The sequence below is a fragment of the Oryctolagus cuniculus genome, chromosome 2 (assembly GCF_964237555.1).
Source record: "Oryctolagus cuniculus chromosome 2, mOryCun1.1, whole genome shotgun sequence".
In the NCBI taxonomy this organism is placed as follows: Eukaryota; Metazoa; Chordata; class Mammalia; order Lagomorpha; family Leporidae; genus Oryctolagus; species Oryctolagus cuniculus.
The window spans coordinates 156,531,420-156,552,020 of NC_091433.1; the positions used below are offsets into that span (position 1 = coordinate 156,531,420).

General features: G+C 51.9%; 1 protein-coding gene and 1 long non-coding RNA gene across 4 annotated transcripts in view; both read right to left on the minus strand.

Annotated features, from left to right (window-relative positions):
* Window positions 1–314: 314 nt before the first annotated feature.
* The window catches only part of PRKCE (protein kinase C epsilon), a 502,363-nt gene continuing 482,076 nt past the window's right edge, over window positions 315–20,601 (minus strand). The window contains exon 14 of one of the 3 annotated variants that reach the window (XM_070067858.1): window positions 315–3,543. In XM_070067858.1, the coding sequence (XP_069923959.1) occupies window positions 3,397–3,543 (147 nt within the window). In that variant the 3' untranslated portion in view covers window positions 315–3,396. 3 annotated transcript variants of the gene reach the window in all.
* LOC138848633 (uncharacterized) lies at window positions 8,966–20,600 on the minus strand. The gene is made up of 2 exons (XR_011386660.1): window positions 14,759–20,600; window positions 8,966–12,240 (listed from the first exon to the last, which is right to left on the minus strand). It is a non-coding gene; the product is annotated as an uncharacterized lncRNA (long non-coding RNA).

Genomic DNA, 20,601 nt, shown 5'->3' on the forward strand with positions numbered 1-20,601 from the left:
CTCACCTATCTCCCAGGACTCCAAGTGGCGAGGGTGGTTTCCCTCTCTGCCAAGGCAGCAGGGCCATGACTGCACAGGGCTCCTTCATCCCCCTTGGACTGGCAGCCCCAGAGGCACAGAGCCCAGGCAGGCGTGGGCAAGGGGAGGATGCCAAAAGGGCTGGGTGCAGCTTTGCGCCTCTTCCGAGGAGGAAGCTGAACCCACATCCAGGTTTGGGAATTTGGGACTCCGTAGCATGGCAGAGGCAAAAAGGCTTCACGAGTGCCCTTTGCCACGCATGAGGGAGGTCACAACCCCTACTGGGACTGAGGAGATTCAACATCATTGTATTTATTAGGTTCTGAAACAATACACATTCACATCCTTTTGAATACAGTACATTTGGCACAATAATGTTTACAATGAAATAACACTAATGAATGGCAAGATATTAAAATTACATCCAGAAAGGAATAAAATGTACAAATAAAGCATCACAATACAAAAAAAATCCCTAAAACTGAATACATTTTATATTTAGCCAGAATTATTTTGCACATAATTTAAAAAGAGGTAATTTTTTTAGCCTTTTTTTTTTTTTTAAAGCAAGACTGTATTGTGTTTTTCACCTTTGGAGGGAAAATTAGGTTTCCACTTCACAAAGTCCATAATAAGAGAACACAGGAGAACAGCTATCCTTCATATTTTTTTGGCATTTTTTTGCACTCAACTTTTTTTTTTTTTTTTTTACTAGAGAGAGGGAGAGAACAAGAGAGAGAAGTGGTGGGAAGAGTAGAAGGAAATAGAAACTTAACATTGTGTCTGCTTCCAAACCCTTATTGAAAATGGAAAAATGAAAACATCCAAGGAGCACACAAGCCTTTTTCTGCAGATTCAGGTTGGAGTGGATTCTGCCCATGCGAGAACATCGGCAGAAGCATCCCAGCCAGCCGGGCTGGGGCTGCTAGCGGGGAGCCGGGCTGCCTGGCTGTCCGGAGCTGCCAGGTGGAATGTATTATTTGACTTCCCAGCAAAGAATGCCAGTTGTCCTGTAGGAAGGATCCAACCTCCCCACCCCCCACTGCCATGCAAACACCACCAAGCCCTTGGATAAGGCCCTTTGGCATTGCAGTTAGAGCCTGCTTGGTTGTCCAAAGTTCATAATGGTGCAGGAAGCAGAAGAGAGAGCGAGCGAGCGAGCAGTAGTTATGCATGAGTATGATGGGCAGTATTGTCATGTCTTCCTAAAAAATGAGATGATGCCACCGAGAAGATGTTTCTGTGCTTGTACTCAACTCCGGAAGAAAGTCTCTCCCCAGGACGTCAAGTTACCGAAGATAAATTAAATTAATCTAAAAGTTCTTCGTCACTTCACTGGTATGCCAAACACACGAGCTGACATAGCATATTTAATAGTTGCAATTATCGTAAGAACAGATAATAATTACACCTGAGTTTTTTAAAAATAAAAACAAACGAGAACTGAATGTCATCACCAGAAACAAAGGCTATGACCAGCCGGATGCAAATACGGACGCAAACTCTCTGTGGGCTCGAGATAGTCACTGTCCAAGCCGTGAAATCCCATCAACAGCATTCCTTTCTCTCTGTCATCTCTAACTGGGCATGACAGAGCACAGGAGAGCTATATGTAAGATTTGATATAGCTTACTCTATGTGTACATTTTTCAAAAGAAACCAAACTGAAATAAACAGTACAGATGACTCCCTCCCCTCCAAAGGAACATACTTATCTCTCGGTAACTTGAACCAATACAGAGTATTGCACCTGAACATTCCTATAGTTATTCTTTCATACACTAAAGTTTTATAATATGCCTGAACATGCAGCAGTTGATACTTCTATAGTCAATGAATTAATTCCACAGGCCTTGCAGCAAACACTATATACAAAAATCTCAAATGTACAAAAGGCAAAAAGCTTCATTCGTGCCACTTTGCCACTCACAAGTATATATATTTAGGGAGCGCTGGGAGACCCACGTGCAACAGGTGGAATGGATTCCATTCCCCGCTAAACCAGCTCAGTAAAATAGGTGACCCAATGACCTCCAGGAAACATACTCCCAGAGCCATGGAGAACCTTTGGAAATCAAGAATGCAACACCATTCGCATAGCTATAGGAGGTAATGCCACATCCAGGAAATGGTGTCCACATGCGTCACTACCGCGTGTCACCCAGAAACAAAACTACGAGTCCATCTTGCCACATGGTCAGTTTTTACTCCAGTTGCTCTTTGGGCTCCTGATATCCTGTGCAAGACTCCTGTTGAGTCTCATCCTGCCTGTTCCAAAAGCAGGTATTTCATATTTGTCTTTACATGTTGAATGCTTGAAAACCACAACACAGTAGTACTACCATTTTGTAGAAGAGCGCAAAAAAGAACACACTGCTGCAGAAAACAAGTCGCGTTGATGCTGTGAACAGAGGATGAATCTGGAAAGAGAACTCGGGAGGTGAGCTTGGCAAGACCCCCAGGGTGCGGCCATGGCTGCGGTGGCCTTGGTGTTCAGGTAGAACTGTCGTCATGAGGACCACGACTTGTTTCCTTTCCTCACAATTCCTAAGACCATCACGTGCCACTGGAGCACTGTTGGCATGAACCTTGGACACATGGTTTCTCATTGTATATTAGCCCTTTAATATCTACCTGTTAATATCTGATATTCACATTGGAATTGACATCTTTCGGCCAATTAGAAAGCAAACTTGATAATATGCATGTCAAATGTTAACAGAGTTCACAATCAAATTTCTTTTTTTCCACGAGACAAAGACTTACAAGACTTTGGCATGCTCCGAAGCAGAAACCAAAGCAAGAGACGAGTAGCCATTCCAGAGCAAACCAACACAGCTAGCCGGCCCGTGTGTCTCCCCACCTCCCTTCACCACAGGGATGCCCAGAGGGTGCCCAGTCTCATGCGGGAGACGCACCAGCCTCTCGTCCTGGGCAGAAGGAAGGGATGGCAAGCCAGGCACAGGAAGGATGACAGGCGAGAGGTGGCGGGGACTCTATGTCGCATGGCAGAGCCAGAGTCGTCTTGTTTGCTTTCTTCTTCTTCTTTGTGGTCAAAGAACGGAAGTTGCTTTTTACCACCAGGAGCCCCCAAGGTGCGGCCCCAGGCTTGGCAACAGTCGCACGCGGCAGTGTGCACGGCCAAGTGCTGACCCACTGTGAGTAGGCATGGCTGCAGAGACAAGTGCCAAGAGTTCCTTCTGGTCACCAGGTGGACAGGGAGGGGTGGCCGGGGAAGGGAATGCAATAAATAGAGAGTGGACACAGGGCCGGGACTCCAGGGAGGAGAAGCAGTTTGAGACCTTCCAAGCCTCTGGAACACAGGGATCTTCTGGGGGCTTCTTCCTGCAGCACAGCAAACTCCAGCTGGGGCGGCCCTCAGGGCATCAGGTCTTCCCCGAAGTAGGAGAAGCCTTTGAATTCTTCCTGGTTGATCTGCTTCACGATGGCTTCGTCCACCAGCGTGAGGACCGGCTCTTCCCGCGTGAAGTCTTGGTCAAAGTTGTTGACGTCTCTTTTGGTTTTCTGTGGGAAGAAAAGAGAAAAGGCTGAGTGGTGGCTGGTCTCCAACCTGAGGCCCACCCATGGGGAGTGGGCCTCATGCCCACGTGGGCCTCTAGCTACTGGGAGCAGACACGGGGCTGTTCCAATGAGGCAACGATGGATGGCCCCAGGCCCGGGAGGTGACAGAGGAGAAGAGGAAGAATGAGTCAAGGTGAGAAGGAAGTAGGGGTGAGGGGGTAATGGAGAAGCAGGGAAGTGGGAATCCCATAGACTCACGTGAGTGTGTCTGTGTGCGTACGCACATATGTACGTAGGCATGTCTGCATCTGGGCAGAGTGGGATGCAACACTCCCATCTCAGACCCTTCTAGCACCTGCCAGATGTTCTGGCTCCTTCAAGTCTTCCCGCCCTGTGACCCAGGGACAAGCTTGAATCACCCTTCTGCAAAGCCCCGAGAGACAGAATCCCCTAATGCTGCCACGCCTGCTCCCCTGACCCCCCTCTCTATGAGCAGGAGGATGGGCCCAGGGGCTGGGCTGTTTCCCGGGATGCTTCCTTCTATCCCCACCTGCTCTCACCATCAGCCCTAGTTTGGGATCCCGTGTTTTGTTTTGTTTTGATTCTAGTATTACCCTCAACACACTGACTTGCCACAAGGTGCTTCTGCTTTTGTCTTGGCTGAGAGCTTCCTAAAGGCAGGGACCTTGTCTTATTCAACCTTGGCTTCCAGCAGACCCCCTTTCCCTTAGCATCTATGGCATGAAGCCAGAAGATACATTGCTGACTATGCAGCTCAGAAGGACCCTTACCCAGTGGGAAATTCAAGTCCTCCAAGCACAGCTGTGCCATGGTTTTATGTCTACATCTCTGGGAGGGCAATGGATTGCCTATTTCATAGAACTGGTTTAACAGGGAATGGAATCCATTCCACCTGTTGCACATGCATTTCCCAGAGCTCCCTAAATATATAAACTAAACACAAATACTTCTGTGCTAGCAGGATTGTGGTGAAGGGCAGCAGTCAACCAAACCACAAATGAAACCTGGTTTTCTAGAGAAAAGTTGGGAAGTGTAAATAATGCCATTTGCCATTAAGAGCATGCAATTATGTTGGGGAGCTGAGTTTTCCCATCCAGAATACATTTCATTGGGTAGGAAACATTCTATGGAGGAGTCAGGGCTTGGGCTAAGATGTGAAGAATGGGTTCCCATCGTGTTGGAAGAGGTGGGAGGAAGGTACCTTGGCAGGAGGAAAGCTGGGACATGGCCAGTGGCAAGAACACAAAAGACAGATGGATCCGTAAGACAATGGATTTGCCAAGGTGCTCGGGGCAGAGCCAGGTGAGGATGCCGGGCGGTAAGGCTGCAGTCCTGTGGCAGAGGCCCCCTCTCCGCTCCCAGGACACAGCGCAGGGCTGGAAGATGGCACACTCAGGCCCTGATGAACTGGGATTGCCCAGGACTTGTGACCAGGAGGTCGGCACAAACTGTAGGGAAAGATGCGCGTTACTGTCTATAGGGGGATCTAATAGATGCTACACTCCGTGGAAACCAGAAAAGATGTGAATAACTAGTCCACGCAAAGGATGGTTTTGAGACAAAGCTGTAACTGCATCCTGCTCTGAAGATTTGCCAGGCACCCTGGCAACCACAAGTTCTACGTAAGGACACCTGGCTCCCTTTGTTTAGGCGTGCCTTCCTCAAACTTGGCATAACTGATTTTCTCTTGAAAAGTTCATGAACACCTCTGCTGACCACAGAATTCTGAAGAACACGGTGTGTGAAGAAGCTGGTTTATGGTTTACAAAGCGTCTCCATGTTCATTCGAAGCTCATCGGGTCCTTGGAACAGGCAGGTGTGATGATCCTGGTTTTACAGGGGAGGAAATTATGGCTCAGAGAGGTCTGGTGCTGGGGCGCACAGCCACCTGAGCAGGAAAGAGCAGGGCCGAACTCAAAGCGGCTCTCAGTGTGGTGCTTCCCACGGTGTGGGGGGCCCTAGAGAAGGGGAGACACCTGGCTCTACTGGGTGGCTGAAGGAAAAAGGCAGCAAGGCCTGCCATGCGTGGCAGGAAAGGCCGTGGGTCAAGGACCCAGCAGTACCGTGGGCTGGGGGAGCAGGGCAGAGGGGCCAGTTTTCATGTGGCTTCAGACTGACGGTGTGGAGCAGGCATGAGTTCATCTCCCCCATCTCTCAGCACCGTGAGTCCTGCGGGGCGTCTTCTCCCTGGGCTGGAACTGCTTAGTTCAGTAGATCTCAGAGAGCTTGGAAGGGGCACAGAAGGGCGATCCAGAAAACCCAAAGCACTTCCCGAAAGATGACCCGAGGCGGGAGGACATGGCTATCGGTCCTTCTGCAGTGTGAACACGCCAGAGGAAAAGGGAGGCTGAGCAGAGAGGGACTTCAGAGAGGAACAACAAAGACGTCCCCAGACTGAGTGACGCACAGGGGAGGGTGGTGCCTCGGGAAAGGGTGTGGTGACCCCTGCTCAAGATCTCTATCACAGGAGGGAGGGATTAGCTGACTGGAGAGGTTCAAGGCACCCTCCAAAGGGAGGGGAGGAGTTGGCAACAACTTGGGGAGCACTGGGGATCCTCCCAGGAGGCAGCCAGGGGCCCTCCGCCCCAGGGACTGCTGCACAAGGGCCCGGAGGGGCCCAGAGGTGGCAGCAGCACCAAGAAGAGAGCAAAGGGATGGGGGGAGGAGAAGCTTACAGGTGACTTCACTAACGATGGGCCATGCCCAGGTCCACGGCGTTCCCAGGGGCAGGATGGCGTCTTTCCCAGCATCCTCTCTGCCAGTCACTACTGAGGAGCAGCACGTATGCAAAGAGCCTCGGACAATGCATCGCTTCTCCCTGTGTACTTACTGGTCTGTGCTTCACCTATCGGTCATCTGAGTCACGGGAACTGCCTTCATTTCCTGAGGTCAACTCAGCACAGGGATGGAGCCAGATGCTGTGAGGATGCGATGTCTGCATTTCACAACCCGCTCACTGTGTACCCAGGAGCCAGGCTCAGGCCAGACAGCTGCAGATGGTATCCCCAGAGGGCTTCGAGCTCAGCTCCAGTTTTCTCAGGGGTCCCAGACTCCTCTGTGGCATTCTAGAAATCTCTAGCCATGCCTCACCCACCCCCTGGCACAATTTCACCTCCACCCCGGGGAAAGGGTGTGGGAATGCCTCTTTTGGGGATGCTTTAAGTGCAGTTACCCCTTTCCAGTTCCAACAATCCGCATCCCTACTATGTGCAACACCGGATTATTCACCACAGAGGCTCTGGGTAGCCCCACCCCCTAATCAAGGCGCGTAGGCACCCAGCATCCTCAAATGCGGAGAAGACGCGAGCGTCTATCCTTACGCATTGACCTTATTCTTTGACAAGCAGCTTCCTCCTTCCCAGAGCAGGTTCGGGCAGGCAGGCTGTCGGGGAGACTGTTTCTCCCAGGCCTCAGTCATCCCACATTGCTCCCCATGGGCCCGAACGCCAGACTTCCAGTGCGCATGCTCAGCCTGATCGGGCCACTCTGCTCCAGGGAGGAGCCTGCCAGCTCTCTCCTCCGCCATGAAGCCTTTCCCACAACCTTTGGCCTACATTTAGGGCAGGCCGCCGAAGCAGGAGAAAAGTCGCTGTTGAACTCTTACCCTAGTACTGTCCCTTCCTGGTTATGGGACACTGTGAGGTCAACCTCTTTGAGCCTTTTCCTTTCTATCTGTACAATGGGGGTGATGACTGCGGTCCCATAGGCTGCCATGAGGACTAAATGAGGCGCCAGCTGTTAGGTGCCTCGCTGTATACTCTGACACACAGTTGGCACCCAAGAAATAAGAGTTCTTTCCCCGCCTCTGAATCTCAGCACCTGCGTGGCACGGGCACGCGGCAGGGATGGCTTGGCTGAGTTACCCAGCATGGTCCATGCGGCCTATGGTGTGGAGTGGGGCCTGCCCCGAGCCTCCCAGTGATGGAGAATTTCTGCTCGCTGCTCACTGCTCTTGGCATGAAGCCTCGAGTCCTCGCCCTCACGTATTTCTCAGGCCCTTCGGGCTCTTGCCCCTGCCGACTTCCCAGTCTCATCTGCCAGATGGGGCTGAGCCACGTGGCTTTCCACGTTCTCCGGCTTCCTCTCGCCTTCCAAGCCTTTGCCCGGCAAAGCCACCGCACCTCTCCCCCTCCTTCGCTGTTGCTGCGTTCACTCCCTTTCCCCATCTTGGTGTAGAGACTTCTGCAGGAAGCCCTCCCTGCCCCTCTGAGACGGATGAGAGCAAGGCCTCTCGTGAGTGGCTCCTAACTCTGATCACAGCATTTATCACATGGAACGCTTCTTATAACTCGCCTCTGTACCCCTTGCAGGCAGGGACGTGCTAGGTAATCAGTAGACACCTGCTAGCTGCAATGAATGAGCACCCCTTTCTTGCTGCTACTGTATCGAGAGGCAGCGAAGTGACCTGGACTCGGGGCCAGTGGCTGCTGTCCTGCCAGAGGGGATTTTTTTTTTTTCCTCTGGGAAGAGGAGGTGGGAGGGCAGGGAGGAGAGACTGAGGTCTGAGTCATGAAGGGCCTGGAGCGAGACAGCCCGGCCCATCACAAAGCCCTGGGGGCCTGCAAAACAGGCCTAATTAATGGGCTGTCTTCTCCCAGCACTTGGGGCACGAAGGTTCTCTAACTGCTGGTACAAGATGGAAACAGCCGAGGTTTGGGAAAATTCCATGGAGATGGATGCACTGAGGGACTCGGTGGGTCTGACCCTGATCCCTGTGGTTGGTGTTGGGGGGAAACTGCATCCCGGCTCCCTTTGGCATCTCTCCAGAAACAAGGTCCTGGACTTGAGACCTGGACTGGTGCTGGGGAGGGCGTGCTCCTGGGGTCTTCAAGGGTGTAGGGGGAGGCAGAGCTTGCACAGGTCTGTGAGACTGTTTCAGAGAAGCAAAGCCTGCCTTCTACGCTGCACAGGGCCGTGTAGGGACCCCAGCAGGGCGATAGGCTGGCTTCCTGTCTGGCTACTGCAATTCTCTCCCAGCCTTCCCTGTGCCCAAGTCATAAACAGAAGCTCTCGGAGGAGCCAGTGATTTCTGTCTGTCCTTATCTGATTACCAGGAGATCAACAGATGACTTTGTTCTCAAGCGCCCAGAAAACTCCCTGATCTTACAGGCTGAGGCACAGGGCTGCCTTTCATGTGGCCGCCTTGCGCGCCCCTGCCCTCTGCTTGGCGCGACACAGAAGCATAGGTAGCGCAGGGGCCCCAAGCCAGGGTCCTCTGCCTCCTGGATGTGGCCAGATCTGGGCAGACACGCCGCCTCTCCATGCCCTCCAGAAAAACCAGCTGCTCCTGGGGTCCCGCCCCAGGCTCCAACCCCCTCTTACTTCTTCCCTGATGCCAACCTCATCTGGCCTCACCCTTCTTCCCGCTCCAGGGATGCTGCCTGCACCCTAATTTGGCCTCTTCTTTTAGTTTGTGTCAGATTCCACTCACCAAGCCCTGAAGACATCTACTGTGTATACAGCACACAGTGTGCATACGCTTGAAGTTAATTTTATTCATGCTAGCAGTCAAACCCCAAGTCCTTCCTAGCTTTAAAACAGTAATACTCTCCCTTAAGTCAGACTTTTCTCCCTCTCATAACACTCTAAAGAAAAAGCAAGAGTTTATCTGGATCTTTCTGTGCATGCATATGCCCCTCCCCTCATTACGTCCGTACATTCTAAGTCACAGAGCATATGTGTGTATATACACGCCGATGTGTGCACCCCTGGTGCCCTGCCTGGCAAAAATGAGGGCTGGAACAGAATGTCAAGTTAAGTTAGAAATTTCTCCAAACCCACTCCTTCGTCCCTCCTCACCCTTCATGCTCTTCTTAGCTGAGGACTATTTGTACTTTTGGATTTCCTTTCTAGAAAGCAGGGCAGAACATGTAGTGTTTGCCTGGCACTGGCTGCCCATGGAACTTTTCGCAGGCCCCATCTTGCCATGAGCCCTTGGTGATGACCTTTTACTTTTCAACTACCTCCTTCCTGGAAGGTGGTGGCTAGAGCGGACTGCTCAGTTCAACTCTGGGGCGTGCACAATGCCAAGTGCAGGGGCAGTACACTCTACCTGCTGGGAACTCGAAGAGCTTGCTAAGATAGTATCAGTGTTTTATTTCTTCAATAGCTGTGGTAATGAAACACCAGTAGTCTCCTAGTGGTAGCCATTTGCTTTAACCCTGTTACCTGTTGAATTGTGCATCTCAAACAAGGTATGTGAAGTCCTTACCCCCAGTTCCTCAGAATGGGACCTTATTTGGAGATAAGGTCTTTGCAGGTGTCATCAAATAAAGATAAGGTCGCTAAGGTGGCCCTGATCCAGTGAGACTGTGTCCCTACCAGGAGGGGAACTTGGACACGGAGACAGGAACATAGAGGGAAGGCCATGTGACAACACAGATGGCCACGAGCCAAGGAATGTCTGGAGCTTCCAGAAGCTGCGGGAGACAAGGACGGTCCTTCTGTTACAGGGTTCAGAGGGAGCAGGGCCTGCCAGCACCGAGTTCAGACTTCCGGCCTCCAGAACTGAAAGACAACACACTTCTGAGGTTCTAAGCCACCCCGGTGTGGTCCTTGGCTATTGCAGTCCTAGGAAACTAACAGAAACCCACTCTCTTCTTTCTGGAGTTGATTTTCTAAATCCAAATGTGACTCTTTGCACTTAACCCTGATTTCTTCTTATTTTGGGATGTATTTCTAGCCTGTTGAGAGCACCATAAATGATTCTATAACTTACCTCTCAGAATCTAGGAAATGGGAGCAACAAATACACTGAGCTTCTGGAAATTTCTAAGAGCAAATGGGTAAAGCCCAAGTAAACTCCAAACCACCGTGCAAGAGTCATTGGAACACTGTCACCCAACTCTTGCATCCTTCAACCTTGGTTTAATGGGCATACTTCCAATCTCTGCATGAAGACAAGCATAAGATACTGATTCAGGACACCTCTGATCTGTCCTCTATAAACAGCTGACAGCAAGTCCCACTTTTTGGGATATGGCTGTTAAATCCCTTAAGGATCAACCAGTCATGGTCACTCTTTATTATCTTCAAGAGGATAATGGAGGTACAAATGCCTGCTGCACTCATCTGCTAGAAATAAAATTAATTGGTGGCAAGGGAGCACCATTTTCTCCCTGAATGTCCAAAAACTCTGCGTAAAAATGTCTGGAAAGCTGTTTTAGCAGTAACCACCTCAAAGCACCTCAAGTCCATGTTTTCTCTATTTCTACATCCTGGGAGACTATTTGCCTGTCTCCTCTCACTGCAATAGGCAAGGCTGGTTCTTCAATACCCGAGATACAGTTGCCCTGGGCCAGCGCTCAACTTCTGGAGCACGCTGGAAGCTCCAGGGGAGACTCACATGCCCCCCATGCTGGTCCACCCAGAGGCTGATTAACTGTTCCGAGATGTGCCCTGGGCATGAGATCCGAGGCTCCCAAGGCACACTGTATGAAATGTAATTCATTAATTATTCTTGGGCTTCAGGTCCCTCTTACTGGTTTCTGCCCTCATCCTTGTACTTTTAAGATATTTTTCTTTGAGGCAAAGTTGGCGATGGAATAACAGCCTTGCTTTTTGTCTCTGATGAGCACTGTGGTTCTCAATGCTGGCCATGTACCCAAAGTGCAGCTACACAGACACCTGGGCTTCGCCCAGGCTTCAGGAGCTGGCCCCTCCAGGGGTCTGGGGCGCAGGCCTCTGTTTTTTGTCATGGTCCATGAACGGTTCCGACTGCAGCCTGGCTGAGTTTTTATAAAGGATCAGGAAGTCTCTTTATTTCTCCTTTTGCTTTTCAGTCTTAAAAGGAGCTTTTTTGTTTTGTCCAAAAGCCTGTTTGGGAGCCTAAGGTTGTTCTGTATTCTGCCTCAAGTTCATGCTCTGTCTAGGCACCGCTTCTCAGGTTCCTGCCTTCCTTCCCGTCCACATCGATCTTTCTAAAATCTGGGCATTGAGAGCTCACTGGCCCATCACGCTGGTTTCTCTGTCTGAGAGGCGGAGAGCTTGGCGGCTGGCCTCCATGCTCTGTAGCCTGACTGCCTGTATTGCGCTCTTGTTTTTCCAGTTTCTGCTTCTTGTGGCCTTGGGCAAATTATGTGACCTTTTTGTGCCCTCCTCCCCTTTCTCATCCATAAAATGGGGACGTGAGTCAGCTGCCCCAGATGTCTGTAAGGAGGGAGAAAGGAAATGGCTCGTCCGAGTAGGGAAAGCGGTGGACGGCACCGAGGAAATGAGAGCCACGAGCATTTCTCCTTCTTCGGTGCACGGGGCTGCTTCAGGCAGTGCAGGGACAAGGTGAACTGAGAGGCAGGCTTATTTAGGTGCCTAAACCCTTAGGAATCCCTGTATGGCTTTTTCACAGTGCACGTAACCTCTGAACTTTGTGGAGACCCCTTGTCCTTCACAACTTCTGGTATACAACAGACAGCACTGTCTTTGGGGCGAATCGGGGAGACCTCTCCAAGTGGTCTTAGTGCCCAGGGAAATCGCCAGTGCCTGCGGTGGCCCGTCGTGTGCTTTCGTCTGCGCCACAGCTGGGATGGAAACTAACCAGCTTTCACGCAAAGCCGAGAGCCAAACGCAGGGCCCACCCCAAGAACGTTCCTGAGCCCTTTTGGCCTTGCTTTCTCTTCATGTTCACTGACTTTGCCTTACAGTATGTAGTTTATACATCCTGGTGGGCCATCTTTAAGCCTTCTGGAAAGAGGCAAGATATGAAAAACAAGAAAGGGAAAAAATGGATTTTATTTTTAGTACTGCTGGCTATGATGTGCTATTTCTGTTTCTCTGTAATGAGGGATGCGTGTGCTGCATGTATGTGTGGCTTTGTGTGTTGTATGTGTCTTGGATGGATGAGCGGCTATGTGTGTGGTTATGTGGGTCTGTGTCATGTATGTGTGTTGCATGTATGTGTGGATGTGTGTGTTGTATGTGTCTTGGATGGATGAGCGGCTATGTGTGTGGTTATGTGGGTCTGTGTCATCTATGTGTGTTGCATGTATGTGTGTATGTGTGTGTTGTATGTGTCTTGGATGGATGTGCGGCTATGTGTGTGGTTATGTGGGTCTGTGTCATGTATGTGTGTTGCATGTATGTGTGGATGTGTGTGTTGTGTGTGTTGTATGTGTCTCGGATGGATGTGCGGCTATGTGTGTGGTTATGTGGGTCTATATGTGTCATATATGTGTGTTGCATGTATGTATGGATGTGTGTTGTATGTTGTATGTGTCTTGGATGGATGTGCTGCTATGTGTATGGTTATGTTGTGTATGTGTGTTGCATGTATGTGTGGCTGAGCATGTTGTGTGTATTTGGCTATGTGTGGTGTACGTGTACATTGTGTGTCCCTCATGCTGCGTCTATGTGTGTTGTGTGTCTCCGTGTGCTGTGTCTGTGAATGCGTGTGTACAAAGTCGCACAGTGCTGGAGCCTGGAGGTACCAGGAGCGGTGGCACCAGACAAGCTGGGGTATGCGCCTCACCAGCCCTGGCTGCCTGTCAGGGACACAGACCCAGGGCTCCTTTGTCTTCTGAATTGCCAAGAAATGCCCCAATCTGCATTTTCACATTCAAGCTCCTGATTTTTAAAATGGCACCAAGGAATTCAGGGTTTTTGTCTGTTTTCTGTTTTTGATAAAAGGTCTCCTGGCTGAACAGGCTGCACAAGCCCTTAGCTTGTGACCTCTGCTCTAGTTAGTGGAGTGACTTCCACCGTCTAGGAGATGTTTTCCCAGTACTGAGGATTTGCTTCCGGGCAGCAAGAAATGCCCCTCCCCCCATCAGAGGGTCTCCTTTCCAGAGTCCCTGGGGGGTAGGTGGGGGGGGGGAAGTGGCACACCTTTCTGTGGCAGTCTGTACATATCCATTTTTAAAATGGATCAAATCCCCTCAGAGCGCCGGGCACTCTGAGTAACTGAGCACAGGTGAACGCTGTGGGCTCAGCTGTTGATGGAAGCTACCTCTTCTTTTCCCCTTGTTAGTGTTTGCAAAACTATGCAGATCTTGATTGTCACAATTCCCTCTGAAGAGCTACTCTGGAGAAAGCAAAGAGCCCCAGTTTCCAGCTAGGAGCTGACACCAACCTCCTCCATGCCTGGCCAATGTTCTCATCCGAGGGAGTGGCCTGCTGGGCTCTGTCTGTGGACACAGCCCTCAGGGCTCTCCAGCAGGGAAAGGGCAGGCATCTCTGGTATAAGGAAGTGGCTTCCGAATTTCCAGCACCACAGGGCAAGGTTTGTCTGGAAGCCTGCACATAGGATGGATGGAGTGAATCCATCCATGCATCCTATGGGTCTACCATTTTAAGTCAGAGTAAAGAATTTAAGGCAAGCCATCTCTACCTGGGTTCTTACTCCTAGAGCCAGGGCTGGCAAGTTTTTCTGTGCAAGGCCAGATAGTAAACATCTCAGGCTTTCTAAGACACGAGCTCTCTGTCATAACCACTGCACTCCACCTTTGAAGCCGAAAAGCAGCATGGGTCATATGTCAATGAACGGCTGTGGCTGTGTTCCAATAAAACTTTACTATGTACGGACACTGACACACCAGCCTTTTGCCTGATTGTTATGTGTTGTGAAATATTCTGCTTCAGCCGTTTACAAACAAAGCCAACGCCATTCTTACTTCATGGACTGAATGAAAAGCAGGCAGTGGGCTGCATTGGGCCCACAGGACACAGTCAGTCACCCCTGGTGCTAGATCATGGTCTTCAGGGCTCACAAATGGAGTGGGGCGTGCTGTGGGTGAGGGCACACTGGAGTCTGCCTGGAGAGCGAGCTTACTGTGCCAGTTCTCAAAGCAGGCGGCGAGTCCACAGCCACACCGAGAACCACTCGCTTGACTGGATCCCCGCCACACAGCCTTTCTCTGTGGTACGGCGGCTCTGTCTGAGGAGTCCACGCACGACAAAGCCCTGCCACGTCCCTGTTTGCTGAAGTCACCCAGACCACAGGGGTCCCCAGCACGGGACATCTGACCTGGCCTCGGTGATGACGGGGTGCTCCACTGGGGGAAGGCTCAAGTGTCTCATAGAAAACCAGAGAAAAGTCCCCGGATGCAGGCTGCACTTCTTAGATCTTTGTAGGGAAGGAGACATTGCTGGGCACTTCTTGGGTGGGGCTTCTACCCCCTTCCTCACACCCTCCTGGGCCAGTCCCACCCCCAGGCCAGCCCCACCCCCAGGCCTGCCCCACCCCCGGGCCTGCCCAAATACATACACAGGCACACTTCTGGCTCTGACCTTGAGAAATTAAACACGAGGGGCCTTCCCAAAGTTTGTGAAAAAGGAAAAAGAAAATCCGTTTCCTTTCTCCCCCAGACATGCTAGCAGTCCACGCAGGGTTTTCTCACAATACACATTCCCATGGACTTTTTGAAGACTCCCCCCACATAAATGATAAATTCCAGCTCTGAGTCATGTCGGGCCACGTGATCCTGGATGCGTCTGCATCGTGTGTGCCAGCCACACTGAGGCTGCTCGGTCTGCAGTTTATAGGGGACCTGGAGGTGTCTCCAAGGGCCTTGAGTCTTGGCTCTCCTGGGAGGTGGGCAGCCCCAGCATGTCCAGCTCAGCCCAGTGGTACCAGCACCCAGTTGACCAAATGGAGCTCCTGGTGTCCCCAGGGGCCAGCAGAGAGCACCAGCCTTTGCCTCTGCAGGCACCCCTTCCCCAAGTGCAGAAGTGAGAGTAAGGGCGGCTTCCTTTCCCTCTCCAATGCTGCAGATGAGCCTGGAAACCATTCTTGAGGTCTGTACCCTGCAGGCCAGCCTCTCCTGCACCTTAACCTGTACTTCTCCTTCATGGCACTCCTTGCCACTGGGGCTAAACGATGGCTCAGGCAATGTCCTTGCCAGCGCAGTGGGCTCCGGGTGGGCACCTGCTTTGTGTTTGCAGCCAGCACAGTGCGTGGGGCAGCCTCGGGTTCCTTGCAGGAAAAACAATGACGCTCACAGAGGGAGGCTTGGCCAGGGGCTGGCCTAGCAGCATAGGTGTCTGATTTATGTGACCATAACAGCTAACAGGGAAGCAGGTGCCACCGCTTATGAAGATGGGACAGTGGCTGAGAAGCTAAGCAGCTTGCTCAAAGTGCACCCCGGCCACCCAGCCAGGGAGAGTCAGGACCTGGATTCCATCTGGCCTGGAGGCAGGTGTCCTGGGTGAGTTCTGCCTCCTACCATGGACTCTGGGAGGTGGGGAGGCCATCTGCGCTGAGCTCAGCACAGGCTGCCAGGGCAGTGTTTTCTGCCAGGGGCGGCGATGCTGTTCCAAACTCATCCTCACAGTATACCCCATCCCCACCAAGGCTTCCGGGGCCCTTGCTAGACATCAGGGGTGAAGTGGGACACAGCCCACCGAGCAAGAGGGAGAAACACATTTTACATATGACCTACTGCATACTGCTTATCCAACCCGCACCAAGAGAGCCAGCAAGCTGCACTTCACTATTTGTGATGCGTTCTGTGTTGTCCCCCATCCAGTGTATTCCATTCCATTCTATCTTTGCCTTAATTTTTTTTTTTTTTTTGGCTGTACCCAGTTCACTAAATCAATTTGACAATTTACTAAATATGAGACCCTAGAGTGGGGTCAAGGGGCCCCAAGGGGTGCTGGCACTGAACACGCTGTAGAAAGTACTGTGTGTTGTTGTCCAAGAATCAAAAGCCTTGGGAGGAGACAGTATGCTGCCTGCCGCGGCTTGGCTGAGGTCTGAGCTCGCCAAGCTGGGCTCTGCAGCAGGCTGGGCCCACACAGCAGGACTTGCAGTGGCAGGAGGCAAGCCTGGAGATGCATCAGGAGCCCATGGCTGCTGCTGGAAGCAGGAGGGCCAAAGGTGGCAAACCCAGCCATGCCCTGCTTCTAACCATGTAACCCTTTTCATTTATCATCTGCTTTGCAAAGCTGGGTCACTGTTGCCAGCTCTTGGGTGTCAAGAGCCATTCCATTTTCAGTGCCTGGAGAAGAAACTCTCAAATCTGGTCCACTCCCAACCCTTTTTCTGAAAATGTTCTAGATAGAGATGGGTTTTTTTCTTGCCAGGGATTTACTTCTGTGCTGCCTGCTGGCTTTGAAACAGGACCTGTAAACATTCTAACAGGTGCCATAGGTGCCCCACTAATCAGTGTGAGGTCACCCCCCTCCCCCACCACTCAACAAGTGTGGGATTCCAAATGTGGGCTCTCATCACCCTACATCCTCAGGCATATGCAAGTACTGGAATCAACCTTAGGCCATAAAAGATGAGAATTCACAGATACATCTGGGAACAAAAAGTCTTTTGGAAAAATACTGTAGACCCCCAGAACTCATTAATTCACTCCACCAAGACAGACTAAGTATTTGCTCTGTGCCAGGAATTGCTAATTGCTGGGGATACACCTGTGAACAAAGCAGATCAAAGTCCCTCCCTTGATAGATTAACCACACATTGTGGGCGGGCGGATGGACACATGGGGATTCGCTCAGCGCTTCTCTCTGCTGGTGAGCATGTTTCAAAGTTTCCATGATACAAGGCAAAAATACAAGTCCCAGATCTCCAAAGCATGATACTGTGTGAAGGACGCCAGGCACAAAGGAGCACACGGCATGTGGCTCCACTTACAAGACACTGCAAAAGATGAGCCCAACCCGCAGTGACAGAAAGCAGACCTGGGCTGCGGGGGGTGGGGCTGAGGGCACCAGGGAACTTTCATGAAGGATGAGGCATTCTATGTATTCTTCGTGCTGGTGGACACATGGGATAGACATTAATAATTAGCTCCCCCATGGGACCAGCACTGTGGCACAATAGTTAAAGCCCTGGCCTGAAGTGCCAGCATCCCATATGGGCGCTGGTTCTAGTCCCGGCTGCTCCTCTTCTGATCCAGCTCTCTGTTATGGTCACGGAAAGCAATAGAAGGCGGCCCAAGTCCTTGGGCCCTTGCACCCATGTGGGAGACCTTGAAGAAGATGCTGACTCCTGGCTTCGGATCGGCGCAGCTCTGGCCGTTGCAGCCATCTGGGGAGTGAACCTGCATTTGGAAGACCTCTCTGTCTCTACCTCTCTCTGTAACTCTTTCAAATAAATAAAATAAATATTAAAAAAAAATTAGCTCCCCCAAATGCCTGTTTACTCCCCAAATGCCTGCAGCAGCTAGGACTTGGCCGAATCAAAGCCAGGAACCAGGAACTCCATCTGGGTCTCCCATGTGGGTGGCAGGGACCCAACAACTTGCATCATCACCTACTGTCCCCAAGGGAGTGCATTAGTAGGAAGCTGGAATTGAATGGGGCCTGGGACTTGAACCTAGGCATTCTGATGGGAGATGCAGGTGTCCCAAGCAGCAACTCACCCACTGGGCCAAACACTCACCCTTTGCACACTTGTAAAATATACTAAAATGGACTTTGACATCTCTGTTAGTCTACAGAGATGTTATTGAAATAAAGTTGATTTTAAAGCCCCACAGTCCCTGTCCTCACAGAGCAGCAGGGGCAGGAAGAAATCTTAGGGATTTCTTAAACCCCTTATAGGAAGGAAGCAGAGAGCCCTGATGACTTGCTTAGCATCTCAGAGAAACCAACAGTGGGGACCAAAGCCCTGCTCTGCCCCGTGTTTCCCCCTGCCTGTGGCACAGAGCGAGTGCAGAATTCGTCTCCTATTTTGGAGCAGGTGTATCCGGTCTCCTGGGGTAGAACACCTCCACGCTGGGTACCTGAGTGCCTGCAGCCCGAGTCTGCCAGGCCTCCCCAGGAAGCCTGCAAAAGCCTGGCATGGCCAAAGCCTCTGGCTCACGCCCCAGACCAAAGTCTGGTTTATTTTCTAATTTATCTCTCTCTGTTGAGAGGCCCTGCTCCGGAGGGCTGATTTCCCAGCTCCCTGCTTAAGGCAGACAGGTCTATTTCCTGTTTGTCCAGCCTTTCTCCATCCCTAGCTGGAGCACTCCACCGACAGCCAACCTCCACTCCCTCAGAAGGGCCCAGAGAGGAGCAGCCAGGAAAGCCCACAGTGGAGTCCAGAGTGGCTGGCAGGCACGAGGCCACGCCTTCTCACTCTGAAGAGGCTGAGGTTGATGGGGAAGCTTATCAAACCTTCAAAAATCTAATTTGCATTTGAGAGATCCTAGAAGTCTAGAATAAGGTTTGAATGTTAAGTTCAGGCCAATCCAGTTCAGTCACCAACCTCCCATCCTCTGCAGTACAAACAGCAGGAAGGAAACAGGGCACGGATGGCCTCACGTGCAAAACTGGGTTCCCCAGAGCTTCTCTCCTCTGCAACAGATGCCCCCCTGGAGACCGAGGGCCCTGTGCTTGGAGGCTGACGTGGGCGGGGGAACCCCGAGAGGATGCATGATGCCCCCAGATGCACAGACTCCTCAAATGGAGATATAGGCGAGAGGACTGTGCCTCTCCATGGGAAGGGTTGAGGATCTTCCAGCTTTTATGCTGATGCTCACGACCCTGCCTCTGACCGCTGTCCCTCCACTCCTGGCTGCAGGACAGACAGCCCTGCCCAGGACTCAAACTCTTTCCCAGGGTGGAAGGGGACAAAAAATGAAGTGCTGGCAAGTGCAGCAGGTCGCAGGGCTGTTCCTGCAGTCAGAATTCTGATGGCAAAATCTCTAGAGCAAGTTACAGATGTGCCACTGAGCCCGTTTAGCTGGGAGCTACCTTGGCACCTGCTAGGTGAAATGAAGTTGCGGCGTTGGTGACTTGCACGTTGTCGGACAGGGCCCCAGCAAAAATGTTACCAAGAAGGAGGCAGGAAAAGGAAAAATGGAGAGCAAGTTTGCAGAATAAAAGGGGGCACCATGGTGATAATTGGGGCACTGTCCCAAGCGGCAACAAGGCTATCACCCCCTAGGTACTATCCCAGCTCAGACCAATGGCTGTGCAAGAATTAGGTGCCAGCAGGTTCCCACACACTTCTGAATTGTGTTCTTCTGCCCTGTGGTTGTTGCCACCTGACTGGATGAGCCCAGCCCCAGGGCCAAACTGGTGCCCCCAGCACCTCTGCACAGGGGTGCCACCCAGCCTGGCCGCTGGTCCTCCTCACCGGCAGCATCAACAGCAACTTGAATGCTCATGGGATGTCACACACTGAGCTCATCAATCCACATAGTCCTGTTTGCGGACCCCTCACAGCAACATTGACCCTAGATAGTTATTATCCTCATTCCATGGATCAGCAGACTGAGGCTCAGAGAGATGACTCTCCCCAGATCACACTGTCCAAATCGGCACGATTCTAAAGCTCAGGGTCTGACCCTCACACACCTCCTACGCTAAAGAGCATCTTGGAGTCTTGAGATAAGAGGAAGAGGGGTTTACCAGGCTGGGGTGTGGGTGGTGAATGGAGAGAGAGGAACCAAGATGTACTGAGGGCCTATGGTGCACAAAGCATCTCAGGTTTGTCATCCAGTCCTGTTTGTACATCTATGGGACAAGCGTCCTCGGCCCCATTTTACTGCTCTGACCTCAAGGAGGCCAAGTCCAGGAGTGAGGCTGGGGGCGATGGGTCTCGGGATCACGTGACTAGCCCTGTAATAGCAAGTGCCACCCAACCCAGTCTCTGTGCGGTCCGAGCCAATACTTCGCCCACTGTGCTACGCCAACCCCCAGGCCAGCTACCAGAAACACGTTTTCCTACACCTTCCAGTCCTGGCTCTGCAAGGGATCCTGTAGCCCCTCGGATGTTGCGGGTGCTCACTGTGGTGAGGACAGTCTAGGGCAGGTCCTCACGGAGGGGTCCTCACCTGCCCCCCAACCCCCAGGATGGAGGCTGCGGATGGCATCTGGCAGTCCCTGGGCAGGTGGGCTGGCTTCCAGGGAAGGGGCTGCATTTTGAGCAGGGCTCCTCCTCAGGCCGCTCAGGTGGTGAGGGTGTGAGGGTCTCGAGCCCACTTCCCGGATGTTCTCTCAGCACAGCCCAGTCATGCAGGAGCATGCAGGAGAGGCCTCCCGCCGGGTCCCGCCATGCAGCGCGGATGGCTGGATGGAGTGGGGTCATGGAGTTGGAAGGACCTCTATGTGCATCAGCGGCCTGAGGGCTCACCTACCTGGACAGACTCCCCACTCTTGAGG